The sequence below is a fragment of the Saccopteryx leptura genome, chromosome 7 (assembly GCF_036850995.1).
Source record: "Saccopteryx leptura isolate mSacLep1 chromosome 7, mSacLep1_pri_phased_curated, whole genome shotgun sequence".
Classification (NCBI taxonomy): domain Eukaryota; kingdom Metazoa; phylum Chordata; class Mammalia; order Chiroptera; family Emballonuridae; genus Saccopteryx; species Saccopteryx leptura.
Window position 1 is genome coordinate 50,253,594 of NC_089509.1, and position 19,796 is coordinate 50,273,389.

The following is a 19,796-nucleotide window of genomic DNA, read 5'->3' on the forward strand; positions in this document are numbered from 1 at the left end:
CCTCCTCCCTGCAGACCCCAAGACTGTGATGACAAAGGACAGCCACATCCTTTTCCAACCTGCTTCATACAAGGATGTGTGAAAGAAATTTAGGTTTGTCATCCAGTCATTCAGCAATGCCATCAAGCAGAAAGAGGCACTGGACTCCGTGGAAAGTAATTAGCAACTGGCGAGTTTTCCCCCATGTCTCCTTTATTTCTCCAGAGGAGGGAGGAAAGAGGAGGCATAACCATTAAGCTGGTTAAAAATAAAAAAAAGCTAAACAAACAAACAAAAACTAATAGACACAGACCACAGTATGGTGGTTACTAGAGGTAAGGGGGTAGTGGTAGGGGTCGTAAAGGGTAAAGGGGTCAAATATATGGTGGTATTAGATTTAACTTTGTATGACAGAATTAAATGTACACTATGTAATTGAGACCTATATAATTTTATTAACCAATGTCACCCCAATAAATGCTAAAAGAGCACTGATTAAACATAAATATATGAACATGACTCAATATGATAAAAAGTAAGGGAAAACGAAGGAAGGAAGGAAGGAAGGAAGGAAGGAAGGAAGGAAGGAAGGAAGGAAGGAAGGAAGGAAGGAAGGGAGGGAGGGAGGGAGGGAAGGAAAGCTTTTGGAACATGGCTATCTTCTGGGACAGTTACTATTTTAGAATCACAAAATTAATTTTTAAATTAACTACATTTAAATACATTTAATTTTTATTAATATTTAATTTAAAATAATTTAAATACCATATTTAATGACAAGATCTTATGATGAAAAGTATAACTTTTAAACAGAAAAAAACATTTATTTACATCTGTTAATTACATATATTTTTTATATATAATGAAAAATAAAGAACAAGGCCTATAGAAATTTGCTCTTAGAACTAGATCCCAAAGTAAAGCTTATTTCTACAGCTCTATAGAAGTCTACCATACAAGTACAATAGTATTCATTTAATGCTTAAGATTTATTTTCTCTGTTATTTTTAATAGATATGTGATGAATCTAAGTCATGTGAAATATTTTTATGTCAAGGTCAGCATAGCCTTAAGTTTTTACATTCTTCTAAATAAAGCACACAGTGTCCTCAGATAAGAGAAGACATCTCATATATTTTAAATTAAGCAATTTAATGTGTTCCCTTGAAGATAATGGAAAATAATACATTCATTATTATTTATTCCAAATCTCTAACAAAATGTTATATATTTTTAAAAAGATTATTCAAAAAAACCCTAATTATCTCAAGAAAAGTTGTTGCTTCCTACTACCTTCCCATATTATTTGGCTAGCTGTCAAATACTTATGTAGAGCAAAATAGTACATACTTTAGAGAAATCAGGTAGTAGGGAGGGAACCTTAAATTCTTTCTATCAAAAGGGATATTCAATAATACATTTTACTTGAGCATGAGCAAGCAGTATGTGTTCAATTAGATATAAGATACTAACTCAAAACAGATATTATAAGCAATATGAATATTACTGGAATTGACTGACACAAACAGGTCCATTCCATCCCCCCATAGCCCCTTTCTACTATATCCCATAGAACAGTGGTCCCCAACCTTTATTAGGCCACGGACCGGTTTAATGTCAGAAAATATTTTCACGGACCGAGACAAGCTAGAGGTAAGGGGGTAGTGGTGGGACTTTAGGGTGGGACAGATAAATGTATCACGTGACCGAGACAAGCGTCAATAGTGAGTCTTAGACGGATATAACAGAGGGAATCTGGCCATTTTTAAAAAATAAAACATTGTTCAGACTTAAATATAAATAAAACGGAAATAATGTAAGTTATTTATTCTTTCTCTGCGGACTGGTACCAAATGGCCCACGGACTGGTACCGGTCCACGGCCCAGGGGTTGGGGACCACTGCCCTATAATCCCTTCCTTATTCTTGATCTTTGACCATACTTTTTTTCTCAGATTTCTTGAAATAGTCATGCTCTTCCTGTCACAAGATATGTGCATTACCTGTTTCTGCTGGCTAGCACACTGTCTCTCCACCTTGTACATCCATCCCTCAGTTAAACCACCATTTCTGTTGGGAAGCTTGTAGTGACTCTCTCAGCTAAGGCCCAAGCCCTTGTCCCATGTATGCTTGTGAGTGGCATTGTAATTACTATGCATTGGCCTCCCCTATTCAGAAAACTATATGATCGCAGGGATGATGCCAGTGTTTGCTTCCTGTTATATCCCCAGCAGTTAGCACAACTCTGGGCACACAGTGAACAAAAAAAGTATTCTGTTAGTGATGAGTGAAACCACCATAGGTAGCACTAATATTGTCAGGAGACAATATTAGGGAGCAGCTTTGAAACCTCACAAGGTCTGAAAAGCTATAAAGAAGAACAGAAACACATGGGCCAAACAGAAAATATAGGCAAAGGTTCATGGAATATGTAAATTAAGCAAAGATGAATCAGGTACCTTCTGTGGTTCATTTGAAGTCAGGGATTTTGTAAAAACTCAAAAAAAAAAAAAAGGTGGGTGGCTAGCTGAATGAAACAACTATTATGAGCAAAGACAACAAGAGCAAAAATATGTACAGAAGAGTAGACAGAGCATTTTGCAAAGATATGAGGGACAGAATTATAAGGACCAGCTGAGGAATCACAGGTGCCTGTGGAAGAAGTACCTTTGCCTAGCACAGCTGAGCTCTGGTTTCACTAATGCGCACTAGAGAGCAGGTCACTACAACAAAGGATCATTTTATTTTCTTCTTGTATTTTTCTGGAGTGAGAAGTGGGGAGGCAGAGAGACAGACTCCTGCATGCACCCGATTGGGATCCACCCGGCATGCTGACTAGGGGGTGATGCTCGGCCCTCTGGGCTATTGCTTTGTTGCAACCGGAGCCATTCTAGTGCCTGAGGTGGAGGCCATGGAGCCATCCTCAGAGCCCGGGCCAACTTTGCTCCAGTGGAGCCTTGGCTGCGGGAGGGGAAGAGAGAGACAGAGAGGAAGGAGAGGGGGAGGGGTGGAGAAGCAGATGGGTGCTTCTCCTGTCTGCCCTGACCAGGAATCGAACCTGGGACTTCCACATGCCAGGGCAATGCTCTACCACTGAGCCAACTGACCAGAGTTTGACAAGGGATTCATTTTAAAATACTTAAATGACAGGCTACCTTTTAGTGATAGGCGAAAATATAGAATTAAGTTTTAAATGCCATTTTTATAAGAATAATGATTACAAAAGGTAAAAAAAAATAAGGACAAATAATCATATGATGATTTAATCATTTAGGAACAGATTCAGCTGCAAGTAACAGAAAAGCATCCTACAAAATTGAGGTTTATTTATTTATTTTCTCACATTCTAAAACAGGCAGACAGCTCACTGTTTGGGTGAGGCAATTTTATCAAGTCACCACTGATCCAGGCTCTTTCTATTAGTCTACAATTCTGAAGGTCACATGATGGCTCACTCCCATGCCACTTCTGCAAAATCTGAATTGTGTACATTTGCTCATTCTTACATTTCAACAGAAAAATCATAAGGCATGACTAGATAAAGAGATGAACTAATTCAGAGTTAAAGGGCCTGTGTTTCTGGGACCAATATAAGATCTTCAGTAGTTCTGGATAGGAATTCTAATTCAAGGATGGAGTTTCATGATGTACAAGTTCATTTCCCAGCCAGCATCAGGACAGGTCAAAGAGGCCCAGTATGGCCTCACTACTGACAGTGCCCTAGACTTGGCAGGGCAGAGGGTGTAGCTCTGCCACACCTGGCAGCTGGACCAGTGACACTGCCAAATCATGCCCTGTCTAGGCTTCCAACCAAGAGAAGAAAGACAGTCTGCAGGCAAAGGGAGGCCCAGAATGTCTCTGAAAAGGCCCTCTGCTCTACTGGGTGCCCTATTCTGTTCTTTACCTTTCTGCTCTCTTTGCCTCAGGCCAAGAGCCTTGCAGACTGCTGCTTTTTCGGGCTTCCTTTCCCCCTGGAGGATCGAAAGACCCTAACTCAAGTGGAGGTGCAATGTTACAAAGAGAATTTGGACACTCTTTCAGTTTGTTCTGTTATGTAGTTAAACACACACACAGACACACACACACACACATACACCCCTACAGTTTCATTATAAAGGAAGGCAAACTTTAAAAACTAAGTCCAAAAATACACTAAACCATGGATACACAGATACATACACATGTACATATTCTGTTCTAGGACCTAATCCAATATGAATAATAAAGTGGGTCAAATCACAAATCCTACACTAATGTTTCCAATGACTCTATCAAAGGAGTGTTCCGCGAAGATGCCAGTGCTTATAAATTCATCTTTGAAATGAAAAAAACCTTCACAGTGTTAATGCTTATTTAAATTTAAAGCAAAAAACTACTGGTCATGCGTAGCTTGGACACAGTGTTATGTCAGTATCTCATTTCAGTTTTTAAGCAATCATTTATTCCCAGAATAACCATCAGACGTGTAATTAAAAAAGATAAAAAACATTTCACATAATAAGAAAGAAGGACAAGTTGAGGAGGGAAGGAAGAAGTGTTTAGAAGACAGAAGGAGAAACAGGAGGGGAGAAAAGAGATTTATTAGAGCCCAGGGCATTTCAGACTTTATTACAATTCTTGAGCTGGCTGGCATCAGCTGAAGCACTTTCAGGAACTACCTTATTTCACTGATTCTTAAAAGCACATTTTCTCACATTTAACTTTACTGAAACTTGCATGTAATTTACCATCAATGGTGTGTCACAGTTTAACTGGAAGCATATAAAATAATGATGTGTCTCATAATTTACGGTGCCATAGCATCAATGAAATATGCTGTGTTCTGTCTTTCTGGAACATTGGAGGGTATTATTTTATTAACTAATAATGACAAACAAAATATCAATTCCTAGACATAAGATTCCCATGCTGTGACAGCACTAGAAACAAATAATTTATATCCAATTTTGAAATTTCACCTTTGCCCTCTTTTTTCTAAATATATTTTTTCTATCAGTATAAAACATGTATTGACTCAATACTGTTAAAAGTCATAAAATATTATGGTTAGAAAGGCTCTAGGAGAACAAGAACTGAAATCTTCTCATTTTACAAATGAAGAAGCTGAGGCGAGAGAGGGTGCCTTGCCCAGGGTCTCCAGCTGGTCACTGGCAGAGCCAGCCGTGGAACCCAGTGTCTGGACTGCTACCTGATCCTCTTCTTTCCACTCTGCTCGTCCAACTTCCATGCTGCTTTAAACTGCTGCTTCCACCCAACACCTTGGATAAAAGTATTACATAACTAAATGCCAGAACATAAAAATGCTTTTATGTCCCAATGACCAAGCTTTCTGAATGTCAAACAGGTTGTTTTTCTCTGTTTCACTTTTTTTTTAAAGCATAATTTGCCAGAAAAAAAGACCCGCATATACTGAAACAGCCAGCAGAGGGAGTCTTGATTCCTCAGTGGGTGCAAATAGAGGAAAAAATAGAGAAAGAAATGTGTTTTATAAATGACAACTTTAACACGATTAACTCTGTGAAGGTCTTTCTTAATATAATTACAAGCTTCATGATAAAGTTTAAATCTATTTTTAAGTATTCTTAATTCTTTGCATTTTTAAGATAAACCATGTCTACATCTTAAACTTATTGAGAGAAATACTTTGGTATATAATGACTGTGTGTGTGTGTGTGTGTGTGTGTGTGTGTGTGTGTGTGTGTGTGTGTGTGAGAGAGAGAGAGAGAGAGAGAGAGAGAGAGAGAGAGAGAGAGAATAAATAAAGTCACCTTACCAGGAATCTCAAATGCAAGTTCTCTCTGGCATTTAGAATGCTAACATCGAAATTTTTCTTCAAATCTTGACAGAACTAACTTGACTTCTGAAACTAAGAAAAAATATTCCTAACATTTTCACAAACAAAACTGATTGTATATGTTCATATATGCATGCCTAATTAGGAAGCTATAATCACTTACTGACAATGCTGTTTATGTAAAAATGATTTTTTAATTTCTCTAGGAATTGCCTTAAAAGCAAGCATATTTAATATCCTACAGAGGTAGAAAATCTTTCTTCTCTCAGAACATTTAATATCTGATATTACCAAAGGTCCTGCTTCCCTTTTCTGCCAAGGAGAGATTCTTATTTTTTAGACTTGGCTGAGGGCGCTAGGGCACAGCTGGGATAACCAGTCCTAAGACTGCCCTCAGCAAGAGTCTTAGACAGTTAATCAGCCAGCTATTTTTAATCTGCCTTTATTGCCAAACGTGGACCAAGCACTGTAGTTTACAAAACGATACGGGGCACAGGCCTGTTCGCACACAGGTCCAGTCCGGGTACTCACGGCAATGATGCACGCTGAAGTCCACTCTGTAGGCAGATCCTAGACCACCAGCTAATCAGTTATGAGCCTTAGATTCCTCATACTATAAAATGGATCAAATGCTGGCAAGCTGATAGCACTCAATGATATTAGAGATTATTATTATTAGAAATATTTGCAAGCAAATAAGGTATTTCTGAAGAAGTCCCAAAATACCACAGCCCTATCTCCGACACACAGTTGGGTCACTATGTCTTTGAGGCGAGACTGAGTGCAAACATAAGTAAAACAACTAGGAGAGCAAAAGATGGACAGAAAGGTGAGCTCTGTCTGACTGGCAGACTATGGGTGAGAGCGGAGAGCCCACGCGCAGAGAAGGCTCTGCAGCATGCGCATGCGCGTTCCCATGCACTTCTGGGAGGTGGCCTCCTGTACCTGCAGCTCGGGCCTGTGCTGTCATTCGTTAGCGGTGTGCTGTGCAAAGGACACTTGACTTCTCCAAGCCTCACTTTACTACTCTGAAACCAAGGCACCAGTCAACCTTGCAGGGTTCTTATGATTAAAGAGAATGGATGTGTAGTCAGTGCTCAAAACATTATGGCTGTTTTTATTATTATTGGTGTGTAGTGAAGGCAGTGAGTATACCAAATTGTCCACAGCAGCAACCTGGGGCTGGATATGGGTAACAGAAAAGGGTGGACCAACTGAGGTGGGCCTCGAGAGCATGGCTTTTCACCACAATACGTAAAACCCAAGAAAAATGAGGTGAATGAAACAGACAAATGTAGAGAAGGAAATGTCAATAGCAGCTGAGTACCAAAAATCCAAATTCTCTTTTGTCAAAAATTGTGTTTTTTGAATTAATAGCAATTTATACCAACTCTGTACTTTTGCTGTGCTGGGCACTTAAGTCCAGCGATGAAGCAAAATGGCCATCATATCCCTAACATTACAGTAACATCACCTTTGTCTACTGAAGCAATGTCTAAACACTAGGCACAATTTTACTTCTTTCAAATATACAACCCATGAGTCCCTGTCAGATAATCTCTAGGATAGTGTAAGGAGAAATAATATAGCCACCTATTGTCACCTAACCACCACTTATCAGCATATAATAAGAAGATTAATTTTCTAAATTCAAATTAGAATCCACTAAAGTCACAGGAAGGGAACAAAGGGAACAAGCATTTGAAAGACGTATTATCTTTCTCTCCCTGACTGCATTACATCAAGGACAGCTACTTTTGGTTTGAATCACTAGCTATGTGGAAATTTCTGGATAACCACCTTAATAGGACAGGGTACAAAAATTCATAGAAATAAGTTAGATTTTAAAGTGTTTATTAACCTAGTAATACATGCCATTTTACTAATAGGGGTGGGGGAAAGGAATTCACATTTGCTGAGCTTCTACTATGTGGCAAGTAATTCTAAATACCCAATTTATCTCACAACTGTTCTGTATGGAAGCATCATTATCTCCAAAGCAGAAAAACTGATTCTCAGAAAGGTTTAAAAGAGACACCTTAAGTCATACCACTGGTCAGTGACAGAGCTGAGCTCACACTCAGGACTTCCTGGCTCCAAAACACACAAGCTCTACCCCACTTCTTAAAAATTTACTTCTCAAAAATATATTAAAATATATTCTCAGGAATATATTAAAAACTTACTTCTCAGGAAAAAAAAAAACATTTTGTGAAAACACCAAAACCATTCGTCTATGTGGCAACCTTCCTGAGTGAATATGAAAGTAAGTTACCCTGTACAAAAAAATTTAAATGGCAGCAGAAAGATCAAGGTTTGGCAAGTATGAGAATTCTGGGTAAAAGCAATAACAATATACACTACCACATTACGTCCACCTTCCAAACAAGCTATCCACCTGAACTCAGAACAACATCTGTGGATTTCCATAACTCAGGAGATGTGCTCCTTCCCACTCAGCACACTTTCTACTATCTGCATACAAGAAATAGAATACATGTGTTCAAAAAGCATAACTATTTTATAACTGGCATGACAAAAATAAAAATCCAAGGGACATATATATATTGGATGCTTAATATGTCCAAAGCACTTTTAATGAAGATGGTTATGCCCACCAGGAGCCACCATTCCCCACTCCCTAATGAATCCTGATTCCGATGAGGAGGACAATATGTTAAGCTCCAGGTCTACATTTCCTGGCTTTCCCTGTGTCCAGGGCTGACCATGTGACACAAGCCTGGCCAGAAAGATGTAAACAGAAGCATCTGGCTATTTCAGAGTGGTGGCACATTAACAACTCACAGACTGGCCTGCATGCCCTAGGTCCTTCCCATTTTGTATGCCAGAAATGTGAACAGGATGACTACAGATTTGCATTTATCTTTCCTTAAAAGGAAAAGAGACTCACACTAAGAACGATATAACAGAAAGCAAAAAGAAGCTTAATTGCCTGAGGGCATTGTGAAACTGCTGGATTAGATTTGGACTGATTCTTCTTGTAAAGTAAAAGAAAAATAAGTCTCCTCCTTGTTTAATATGCTTCTTTTGAGTTTTATTTTACATGAAATTAATTCAGCCTGTACCTGACAAAAGCATTTTGTTCAAAGAGCCTTTCACTTAAATTTAAAAATTCTAGTTGTCAAAAAAAGGAGACAAATTTTAAAAATCAAATAACATAAAATATACAAAAAATACACAAGATGCACAGAGAACAGTTAAAGTCAAATTTGAAAAGCCAGAAAGTATAAGATACACACCGATGAACAGCTAATAAGACTTAAAATCATGACAGGTAACAATAAAATTGATGTTACATGACAGTAGTTACTGACTTGAGAAATGAGTTCTCATCTGTCTGGTTCAAGACACTGTAAAGACAGATGAGAAAGAGTATCAGAAGAATTCAAGATGGCACCACAGCCTAAGCTGGGACACAGGCAATAAACAACCATAAGAGCAACCAGGAGCCTGGAGTCGTACGGAGGACGCTGAGCAGAAGTCTGGGAGCACAAGGAGGAAAGCAATGTGCTAGAGTGGAGGCTTCATACAAAGCTGGGCAACTGCAGTATGTCCAGGCCCCGAAGCACAGTGAACACAACACGCATTTGGGCTGATTCTGTACATATTTTTAAAAGTTCTAGACAAAAGAGTAATATGATCTGTTTCATTCTTTACAAAAATTGTTTTTTTAAAAGAAAATCATAGTAATGATTCTAAGTGTATAAAAAGGAAAACGAATGTAATATAAACTAGACTCTTGTAGAGATGGAGAATTGAATTTCTGGCATTACTTCATATTGTACTCATGAATTTCATATTTTCAAAAGGATATGAATCTTAAGAAAAATATATTCTAAAAATTATCCCTTTTCCTCTGAGAGTTCAGAAGACTCTTCAGGATCATTTGTGTTTATCAACATCTTTGTAACTACAGTTATGGATAAGGAACACAGAAATGCTCGTAAGCATAATTGGTAAAACGATATTAATCTGGTAGAGGCATGAAACATCCCTACCCATAGAATCAGAATAGGGACATCTGACCTTATGACCTTGTAGCCTGTCTATAAAAAATGTAGATCTTATACTGCTCTTAATTTATAGCTTATAATGTTTGAGTCTTTTGTTAAAAACTCCTTGGAACTTTAAAATGTTTTCTTGATGCAACGTAACAACATTTATCTGTGAATATAAATTCTCTCTCTCTCACAAACACATACATACACATGCACCCACATACACACAACTACTCACACTCACTTTGTTGCTTACAATTGCTTTCTAAATAAGATGTTTTCAACACCACAAAATATAGGAGTTGTGGCGGTACAAAGGAATATCAAAGAATCTGCCAAAACTAATTCCAGACTAAAAGTTGAATGGCAAATACACATACCATAAGGCAATTTCATTAACATATTAATTTCAGGAGGTAACACGTATCTAGGAGAAACACACTGGAAGTCACAAGACTTAGATTCTATTTCTAGCTTTGTCATTGACCTTTTTGGTGACCTTGTACAAGTCACTCACACCCATGAAACTCAGTCTTCTCATCTGAAGAAATAAAATACATGAGAAAAATGCTCTGAGGTAAAGGATTCATTCAAAGCTTTTGTTAAGGATGTGATAATTTATGACAAATGTCATAAAACCATCTTCACTAGAATCTTGATGTACTAGAACCAAGAAAATCTATTTTAAATACAGCTAGAGGAAGCCAAAAAATTATTTCCAATTTGCTTGATTGGGGAGTCTAGCAAGACTCTGTTCCTCAAAGATCAAAGTGTATTTGATCTGCTACAAAAATGATCAATACAATGTTATGGGCCATATTTAAATCCAAGTTTCTAACCACTCCCAGGAGACTTTATGGCCAGATACACTAGTTGATTAGAAATTTACTCCCTAGTGCTCCTAAGCATTTTCAGAAATGTTCTTAGCTTTTCAAATGATTAGGATTCCAGTAGGCAATTATTTTATAAGAACTATTCATTAAGAATGAGTGAAAATAGAACTACCTTATGACCCAGCAATCCCTCTACTGGGTATATATCCCAAAAACTCAGAAACATTGATACGTCAAGACACATGCAGCCCCATGTTTATTGCAGCATTGTTCACAGTGGCCAGGACATGGAAACAACCAAAAAGCCCATCAATAGATGACTGGATAAAGAAGATGTGGCACATATACACTATGGAATACTACTCAGCCATAAGAAATGATGACATCGGAACATTTACAGCAAAATGGTGGGATCTTGATAACATGATACGAAGCGAAATAAGTAAATCAGAAAAAACCAGGAACTGTATTATTCCATACATAGGTGGGACATAATAGTGAAACTAAGAGACATTGATAAGAATGTGATGGTTACGGGGGGGAGGGGGGAATGGGAGAGGGAAAGGGGGTGGGGAGGGGCACAAAGAAAACAAGATAGAAGGTTACAGAGGACAATCTGACTTTGGGTGGTGGGTATGCAACATAATTGAACGACAAGATAACCTGGACTTGTTATCTTTGAATATATGTATCCTGATTTATTGATGTCACCTCATTAAAAAAATAAAATTATTAAAAAAAAAAAAGAATGAGCAAACTTTATGCCAAACCAATGCGAAAATTACCTACCTTCTTGAGAAAAAGAGAAGCTGCCCCCCAAAATACTCAGAAATGTTTGTACTAATTTATAGCATGATCGTATTATGGTGCATGTAGAAAAGGACAAGTTAATTACAGGTGTGGAATCATTGTCTATCTTGGAAAACAAAAAAAAGATCATGGTGTAACCAGAACAGATGGATGTATTTCTTAATCAGAAAAATACCGAATTCCTAATAGAAAAGATATTAAAAATTTCTAAACAACTTTTTAAACAATGGGTCCTTTGGGGGTTAAAATATCAAGTGAAAGAGACAGCATTAAGTACTTTCTGCAAATGATAATGTGCTGATTTATATGAACATTTAATATGTGTACTCAGTAGAACGGAATAACATGGGTTTGGGCTTAGGGGATTTTAACTTAGGTAATTACTATAATAGAAACCTAGGAAGAAGTTTATTATAAAAGGATCGAGAGACGCGACAATGATGTGTCCAGTAGCAACTCAGAACTAACATCAGTTATAATCACAGCTTTCCAGGGGCCTTTCGGTTTGCTACTTACCAGTCCGAGCCAAAGTGTACTCGTACCAATTTGCCTAACTGCTCAAAGTTTTTAGAAATGATGGTGTCTTTTTCTAATGTGTTACACTCTAAGAAAATAAAAAATGGTTAAATGTGTTACTATAACTATGAAAACACAAAATGCATTATTTGATTAACAGAATTAGATGAAAATAAGATTTAAGAGAGCATTTATGAAAATCTCTCCGCTGTTATCTTACAGGTGAGGAAATAATGTCTCTGAGAATTTAAGTGACTTATCCAAGGTCACACAGTAAACGGAAAGCAGCCCAGGTGGTATAATTTCCACCACACCAACACCTTGTCCAAAAAGACCACATGATGAACATTTCATGATCAATCTAAACTGTAATATGAAACTATATAAAGGAAAAAAACATAAGAACATAGATATGATATATGTTAATATGCCTTTTTACATGCCCAGTGATTCAGGAAAACTATGGTCATTATCAATGCACTGCTAAGTCTAAATCAACATAAAGATTCAAGCTCAATGCAAAATATTTTTAATTAAATTTGCTTAAAATGAAAGAAAGCCATCAAAAAAGATTAAGAACAAACATTGGCAAAATTATCATATACTATTCCAGTGCCAAGTAAAATGTCCCTTGGCCTAGTGAATAAATGATGGATAAGAAAGTAAGTTCAAAACCTAAAAATTAAAAAGAGAGAGACATTTCTAATTTTAAAATACACCTTAATTTTTAGAGTTGTTATTGTCAAATAAATGAAAACCATGACCTTTGACTTAAAGAAATTCATTAATAGTTAACCAGCAGTTAACTATTAAAAGTTGGGCATGGAAATAAACATTTCAGTATCTAGTAACACCAACATCATTCAGAGAGAATACTGCCAAAAATGTGTTTTGGTACTTTCTTTTTCTCTGCAAGAGTTTGGAATCTTTAAAGAATCCAATGCAATATTATTTGATATATTTTCAAGAGAAGTTTAATATATTCCATTTTATTTAAATGGAACATTATGCAGTGCATTTATTACCTGATAACATACACTACTGCAAATAAGACATAAAAAACTTCTTTACAAAAAACTAACAAACTATTTTAATACACAGGCTTGACTGCATTAATAATTAACAAAAGCCCTTTCACAGGGAAATTTAATGGAAAGTTTTTCTTAAGTGCATAGGGAGAAACTCAACAGAAATGAGTAGAAACCAGAGAATAATAAACTGGTGCCACATGTGTAAACAGTACAACAATTACACAGTCCATTCAACAATGAGGATGACTGTGTTATAAATTATAGTAAAATGAAGCAACTGTTCATCGGTAAACAAATGTAAAACACAATGGCTCGCAGATTTCCTACTGAAGTCAAGGCGAAGGGGCCTGGAGTTACAGTAAAAGGGAAAGAAAAGCAAAAACTTCACTACAGTCTCTAAATCTCAGTGTCCTGAAATTGAGACCAAACTGCTTTTACATGGAGCTTTTACTACGAAATGTTCTAGCGCAGCATGTCCCCCCCCCCCCAGTTCAATTCCAATAATATATTCTCTAATTACATAGCCTCAATTAATTGTAGTTTCTCTCAGGATACGTTAATGAAGTTTTCAACGTATTAATAAACACACAGTAACGGGAGAGAAAAACACAGTAAGAAGAAAAGGCAAAAGCAGCCACGTACCCTCTTCTGTAGAACTATTGGTGTTACTGCAGGCAGAGTGACTCTTCTCGCACTCAAACTCATGCCTGCTCCTTTAAAATGATCCCCTCTCGCAGATCGTGCACAAAATGAAAGAAATCTTTTACAGTTAATCCTTGGGACTCTCAGGGCTCAGTGCAAAGAAACAACTAGGAAAGCAATAAATGTCACCCTGCTTATGTGATTCCAATCTACCCAAAGCCAATTAAGGATGGCTGTGGGACAGGACAAGGCAGCAACCAATCAAAGCCCAGGAAACTCCGCCTTTGTCCTTGGAAACACATTCTGATACTTTTGTTTATGATATTTAAAGAACCAGATTAACAGGCATCTAGTTCACTTAACTTCTTTTTTTCCAAAACAGTGCAATTCAATGCCATCTTTGTTGACTAGGCAGTTTTGTCTTTACTTTACTAAAACATTTCAACATATGGCAGATAAGAAACTGTTTACATTGGTCTACTTAAAGTATATAAATAAACAGATGAACTAAATTTACTTATGGTACTCATAAAATTGACAAATGAGTTGATTAGAATGTATTATAGGGGCACAAAAAATTACTCCGAAGTTAGAACTGGTCCAAAAGTGTTCATTTAAATTTTACCATAAAAGATTCTTAATATACATATATACATTTCATCTCCAAGACAGCTAAAATTTTTGTATTATGGATCTTTCGACTATCCTAGAGGCTACACATTTAAATTTTTCTGTTAAATATTACCTAAATAATCAACCTAAAAAGAAATGTTAAATACAAAAGGAACATTAAACTATAATATATGAATCTAAAATGCTTATGTTTTCAAAAAACACAGATCTGTGTAAACTTAGCATGTTACATTCAATTAAAAGCGGTTAAACAATAATCACTGCTCAAAGCAATAACAAAATTTTAATGTCCATGTTGCCTTTTTTCTTACAATAACTAAAAATTGCATTCTATGTTTTGGAGAGTTGGATGAAGGTTCAACTAAAACATTACTCACTAACAAAACTTTCAATAAAATCTAAATAAAAAGCTAAAAACCACTAAAAAGTGATTAAAAAGTATTGTTACATTAGAACTAAGTTTTTATAATTATAAATCCCTCCTGAACTGACACTTTTATAAGCACCTACTCAGTGCTCTCTCACTATGACACATGAAAGGAATCCCTTGCCTTCAGCATGAGGGGAACTCCTCATAATTTCTAGATTACAGAATGATTGTTAGAGTCACAAGGCAAAATGAAAGATTTTCAGCAACTCAGATACAAACTTTCTACTTCATTATCTCGGCTGCTATTAGGCAGGGTTCACTTTACTCCCTTACACTTGGGTGTGTTTTATGTGCATGGTGATCTCACAGTCCTCAAAAACAAAAAGGAAGAAAAAGGAACACTCCACACTTTCCAAACTTTTGGATTTCCTACTTTGAATTTCAAAACCTAAAATCAATCACTATGGTAAATAGGGGAAATTCACTTAATATAAAAAGTCACAGACATACACCAACAATGCATTATCAGAAAGGAAAACCAAGAAAACATTTCCATTTACAATTCTATCAAAAAATATCTAAAAATACACTTAACTGAGGAGATAGAAGACCTGTACTAAGAAAATTATAAGATAATGAAGAAAGAAATTGAAGAAGACACAAATAAATAGAAGCATATACTGTGCTCATGGATAAAAATTTACATTGTTAAACTGTCCATACTACCTAAGGCAATCTATAGACTAAATGCAATTCTTATCAAAATTCCAAAGGTGTATTTCACGGAACAAGAACAAATAATCCACAAATTTATATTGAACCACAAAAGGCACTGAATAGCCACAGTGATCTTGAGAAAGAAGAACAATGTTGGAGAAATCATGCTATGTGGTATCAAATTATACTACAAAGCTACAGTAATCAAAACAGCATGGTACTTCCCTGGCCAATAGTTCGGTTAGTTAGAGTATCATTAGAGTATACCAAGGCTGAGGGTTCAATCCCTAGTCAGAGCACATACAGGAACAAATTATGTTTGTATTTCTCTCTCTCTAGTCCTCTCTAAAATTAATAAATAAATTTTAAAAAATAGCATGGCACTGCATAAAACAGACATAGAGCTCAATGGAACAGAAGAAAGAGCCCTAAAATAAATCCACGCCATTAGTCAATTAATATTGACAAAGCAGGCAAAATCATACAATAGGGTAAAGGTAGTCTATTCAATAAACAGCGCTGGGAAAATTGAACAAATACATGCAAAACAAATGACACTAGACCACTTTATTATACCATAAACAAGAATAAACTCAAAAGGGATTCAAGACTTAAATGTTAGAGTCAAAACCATAGAAATCCTAGAAAACATAGGCAGTAAAACCTTGAACATTTTTCTCAGTAATATTTTTTCTGATATATCTCTTTGCACAAGGGAAACAAAAGAAAAAATAAAACCAACGAGACTACATGAAACTAAAATATTTGTGCACAACAAAAGAAATTATCAATAAATGAAAATGGTACCCACTGAAAGGGAGGACATACACTGCTCACAAAACTTAGGGGATATTTCAAAATAAATATGAAGTGATTAAAAAAAAGAAGCATTTGATTTTGTCTTTTTTAAACAAGAACATCAGAAAAACAAACGACAAGTCAAAGAAAGTTGCTCTGTTATGCAAATGAGATGCAAAACCAACTTTTATTTTATTTGTGAAAATGCACTATACAAAAGGCTGAAAATACTGGAGTATCTGCACATTCCCTGATCCCCTAATTTTTGTGAGCAGTTTATTTGCCAATAATTCATCTGATAAAGGGCTAATATACAAAAATTTAAAAGAACTCATATAACTGAGAAACCAACAATCCAATTTAAAAAAGGCAAAAAACCTGAATAAACATTTGTCCAAAGAGAACATACAGATGGTCAATAGACATATGAAAAGAAGTTCAATGTTACTAATCATCATAGAAACACAAATTAAAATCACAGTGAGATATCACTTCACACCTGTCGGAATGGCTATCAACAAATCAACAAACAACAAACATTGGCAAAGATATGGAGAAAAGGAACCCCTGTGCACTGTTGGTGAGAACGGAGATTAGTGCAATCAATATGGAAAGCAGTATGTAGGTTCCACAAAAAATTTAAAATAGAAACGACTTATGACCCAGCAATTCTACCTCTGGGGATTTATCTGAAAAAACCCAAAACACTAATTTAAAAGAATATAGCAACCCTGTGTTCACTGCAGTATTATTTACACTAGCCAAAGGTATGGAAGCAACACATATATGTATATGTGTGTGTATATATACACAAATATATATATGGAAATATTACTCCACCATAATAAAGAATAAAATCTTACTCTTTGTGACAGTGTGTATGGACCTAGAGGGCATTATGCTAAGTGAAATAAATCTGTCAAAGAAAGACAATTATCATATGATTTCACTTATATGTAGAATCTAAAAAATAACGTAAACAAAAAATAAGAGGAACAGACTCATAGATAAAGAGAACAAATTGATGGTTACCAGATGGGAGGAGGTTGAGGGACTGGGTTAAATAGGTGAAGGGATTAAGCAAACATTGGTAATACAAAATAGTTATCAGTATATAAAGTATAGTATAGGAAATATAGTCAATAATATTGTAATAACTATGTATGGTGCCAGGTTGGTAATAGAAATATTGGGAAGAATACTTTGTAAAGTATATGATTGTCTAACCACTGTGGCTGTGTACTATGTTGAAACTAATACAAAATAATATCAAATGAAAACTATAATTGAAAAAAATGTTTTAATGTGAAATAAAGGCAAAAAAATCTAGTTTGGGAACATTCATTTGATCCTCATCCACTTACATTTTTCATGGTCTTTAAAAATAAAACTACCAACAAAAATACACTAATACCGGGAGGGGAGTTACCATTTGCGAACTAAAAGATTCTGGTTTAATCTTTTGGGCAGGCCAACAATAATAAAGCCCAAAATAACTACATATTTTCAAGATTATTACTTATATTTGGCTTTTTCTTTCTTTTCTCAATTTAGTCTTTAAATATTATAAAGAAATGTGTACGATTCCCGGCCAGGGCACACAGGAGAGGCGCCCATCTGCTTCTCCACCCCTCCCCCTCTCCTTCCTCTCTGTCTCTCTCTTCCCCTCCTGCAGCCCAGGCTCCACTGGAGCAAAGTTTGCCAGGGCACTGAGGATGGCTCCATGGCCTCTGCCTCAGGTGCTAGAGTGGCTTGGTCACAACAGAGCGACGCCTCAGATGGGCAGAGCATCGCCCCCTGGTGGGCGTGCCGGGTGGATCCCGGTCGAGCGCATGCAGGAGTCTGTCTGACTGGCTCCCAGTTTCCAGCTTCAGAAAAATACAAAAAAAAAAAAAAAAAGAAATGTGATCTCTGGTCTCAAAAAATGGGGTCCCACCATGTTTAAAGGAATTTATCTCATAAATCACTGAAGCATAGTATCCATGATGTGGCAGGCATTTAGTTAGGCAGTAAAAACATATTGGTGAATAAGGTATGGTCACTGCCTCATAGTGGAATAGAGACATTTGTTTACAAATTAAAAAAAAAAAAAACAACACTCAGTAGTGGGCCAAGTAAATTTAATAGTATATAATTAACTGCCAAATACCAGGGTCGCACCAAGGTACGAGAAACTATATATCAGAGGTCAGATCATGGCAGTCTTCCTGAAGGAAATGGCATTTTCTTTGAAATGTAATAAAGGGAAAAGAATATGCAGAATTTGATAACTGATGTGGATATAGAATGAGGTTCTCAAAGCTGACTTCAAGGTTTGAATATTGGTATGTGGAAATCAAAGATGCTTTTTCATATCACATTATGGAGTTTTTTAAACACTAAATTGAACCCTTGAAGTAAAAACAATGTCCATAGTTATGTCTGTATTTATTACACAGCATACCTACTCTATAAGGGCTTAAAAAACATTTGACAGAATTAACTGCTGACCTGTGGTTTGTCATCTCCTTGGAACACTAGAAAATTGAAGTTTATAAGTATTTTTGTGAAAAACACAAAGATCAAAATGTGGCATTTTGTGATTCTATGATACCAAAAAGGTATCTGCCTTTGAAAAAATAAAACTGGCCCTGGCTGGTGGGCTCAGCAGTACAGCATCACCCAGCATGTGGAAGTCCCAGGTTCGATTCCTGGGCACACAGGAGAAGCAGCCATCTGCTCTCTTTCTCTTTCTCTCTCTCTGTTCCCCTCCCACAGCCATGGCTTAATTGGTTCAAGCACATCATCCCTAAGTGAAGCCTTCGCCACAGGCACTAAAAATAGCACTGTTGCAAGCATGGCCCCAGAAAGGGTTGCCAGATGGATCCCAGTTGGAGCATATGCAGGAGTCTGTCTCTCTATCTCTCCTCCTCTCATTTGGAAAAGTAAAAAAAAAAAAAAAAAGTTAAAGTTACAAGTCTTTAAATTAAAAAGTCTCACAGATGATTAAGTAATTTGAATGAAAAAATAGTGGGAAATATGAAAACTTCAGAGAGAAAAAATAAAATTCTTAATAATTTCTTAGAGGAAAAATTAATGTTTACCTGCAAGGTATGCAAATCAGACTGGTATCAGAATATTTTCTAATATTTCATCAATATCCCACATAGAGACACAGACACAAAAAAATAATAGGAACCACAGGAAAACAGAAATCCATTTTTGCAGGGAACACCATACCTCTGTAGCAACAGGAAGTCATTATAATAAAAAACCTTCAGGCCCTGGCCGGTTGGTTCAGCGGTAGAGCGTCGGCCTGGCGTGCGGGAGACCCAGGTTTGATTCCCGGCCAGGGCACATAGGAGAAGCGCCCATTTGCTTCTCCACCCCCTGCTCCTTCCTCTCTGTCTCTCTCTTCCCCTCCCACAGCCAAAGGCTCCATTGGAGCAAAGATGGCCCGGGCGCTGGGGATGGCTCCTTGGCCTCTGCCCCAGGCGCTAGAGGGGCTCTGGTCGCGGCAGAGCAATGCCTCGGAGGGGCAGAGCATCGACCCCTGGTGAGCGTCGCCCCTGGTGGGTATGCCGGGTGGATCCGGTCAGGCGCATGCAGGAGTCTGTCTGACTGTCTCTCCCGTTTCCAGCTTCGGAAAAATACAAAACAAACAAACAAACAAACA

At 36.8% G+C, this 19,796-nt stretch overlaps 1 protein-coding gene across 2 annotated transcripts in view; it reads right to left on the minus strand.

Annotated features, from left to right (window-relative positions):
- Positions 1-19,796, minus strand: part of GRB14 (growth factor receptor bound protein 14) — a 122,265-nt gene that overhangs the window by 50,948 nt on the left and 51,521 nt on the right. Inside the window, exon 1 of one of the 2 annotated variants that reach the window (XM_066345784.1) lies at positions 13,624-13,830. The exons of the other annotated variant lie outside the window; for it this stretch is intronic. Coding sequence (XP_066201881.1) covers positions 13,624-13,686 — 63 coding nt within the window. The 5' untranslated portion in view covers positions 13,687-13,830. Of the gene's footprint in view, positions 1-13,623; positions 13,831-19,796 lie in introns of those variants that run through there. 2 annotated transcript variants of the gene reach the window in all.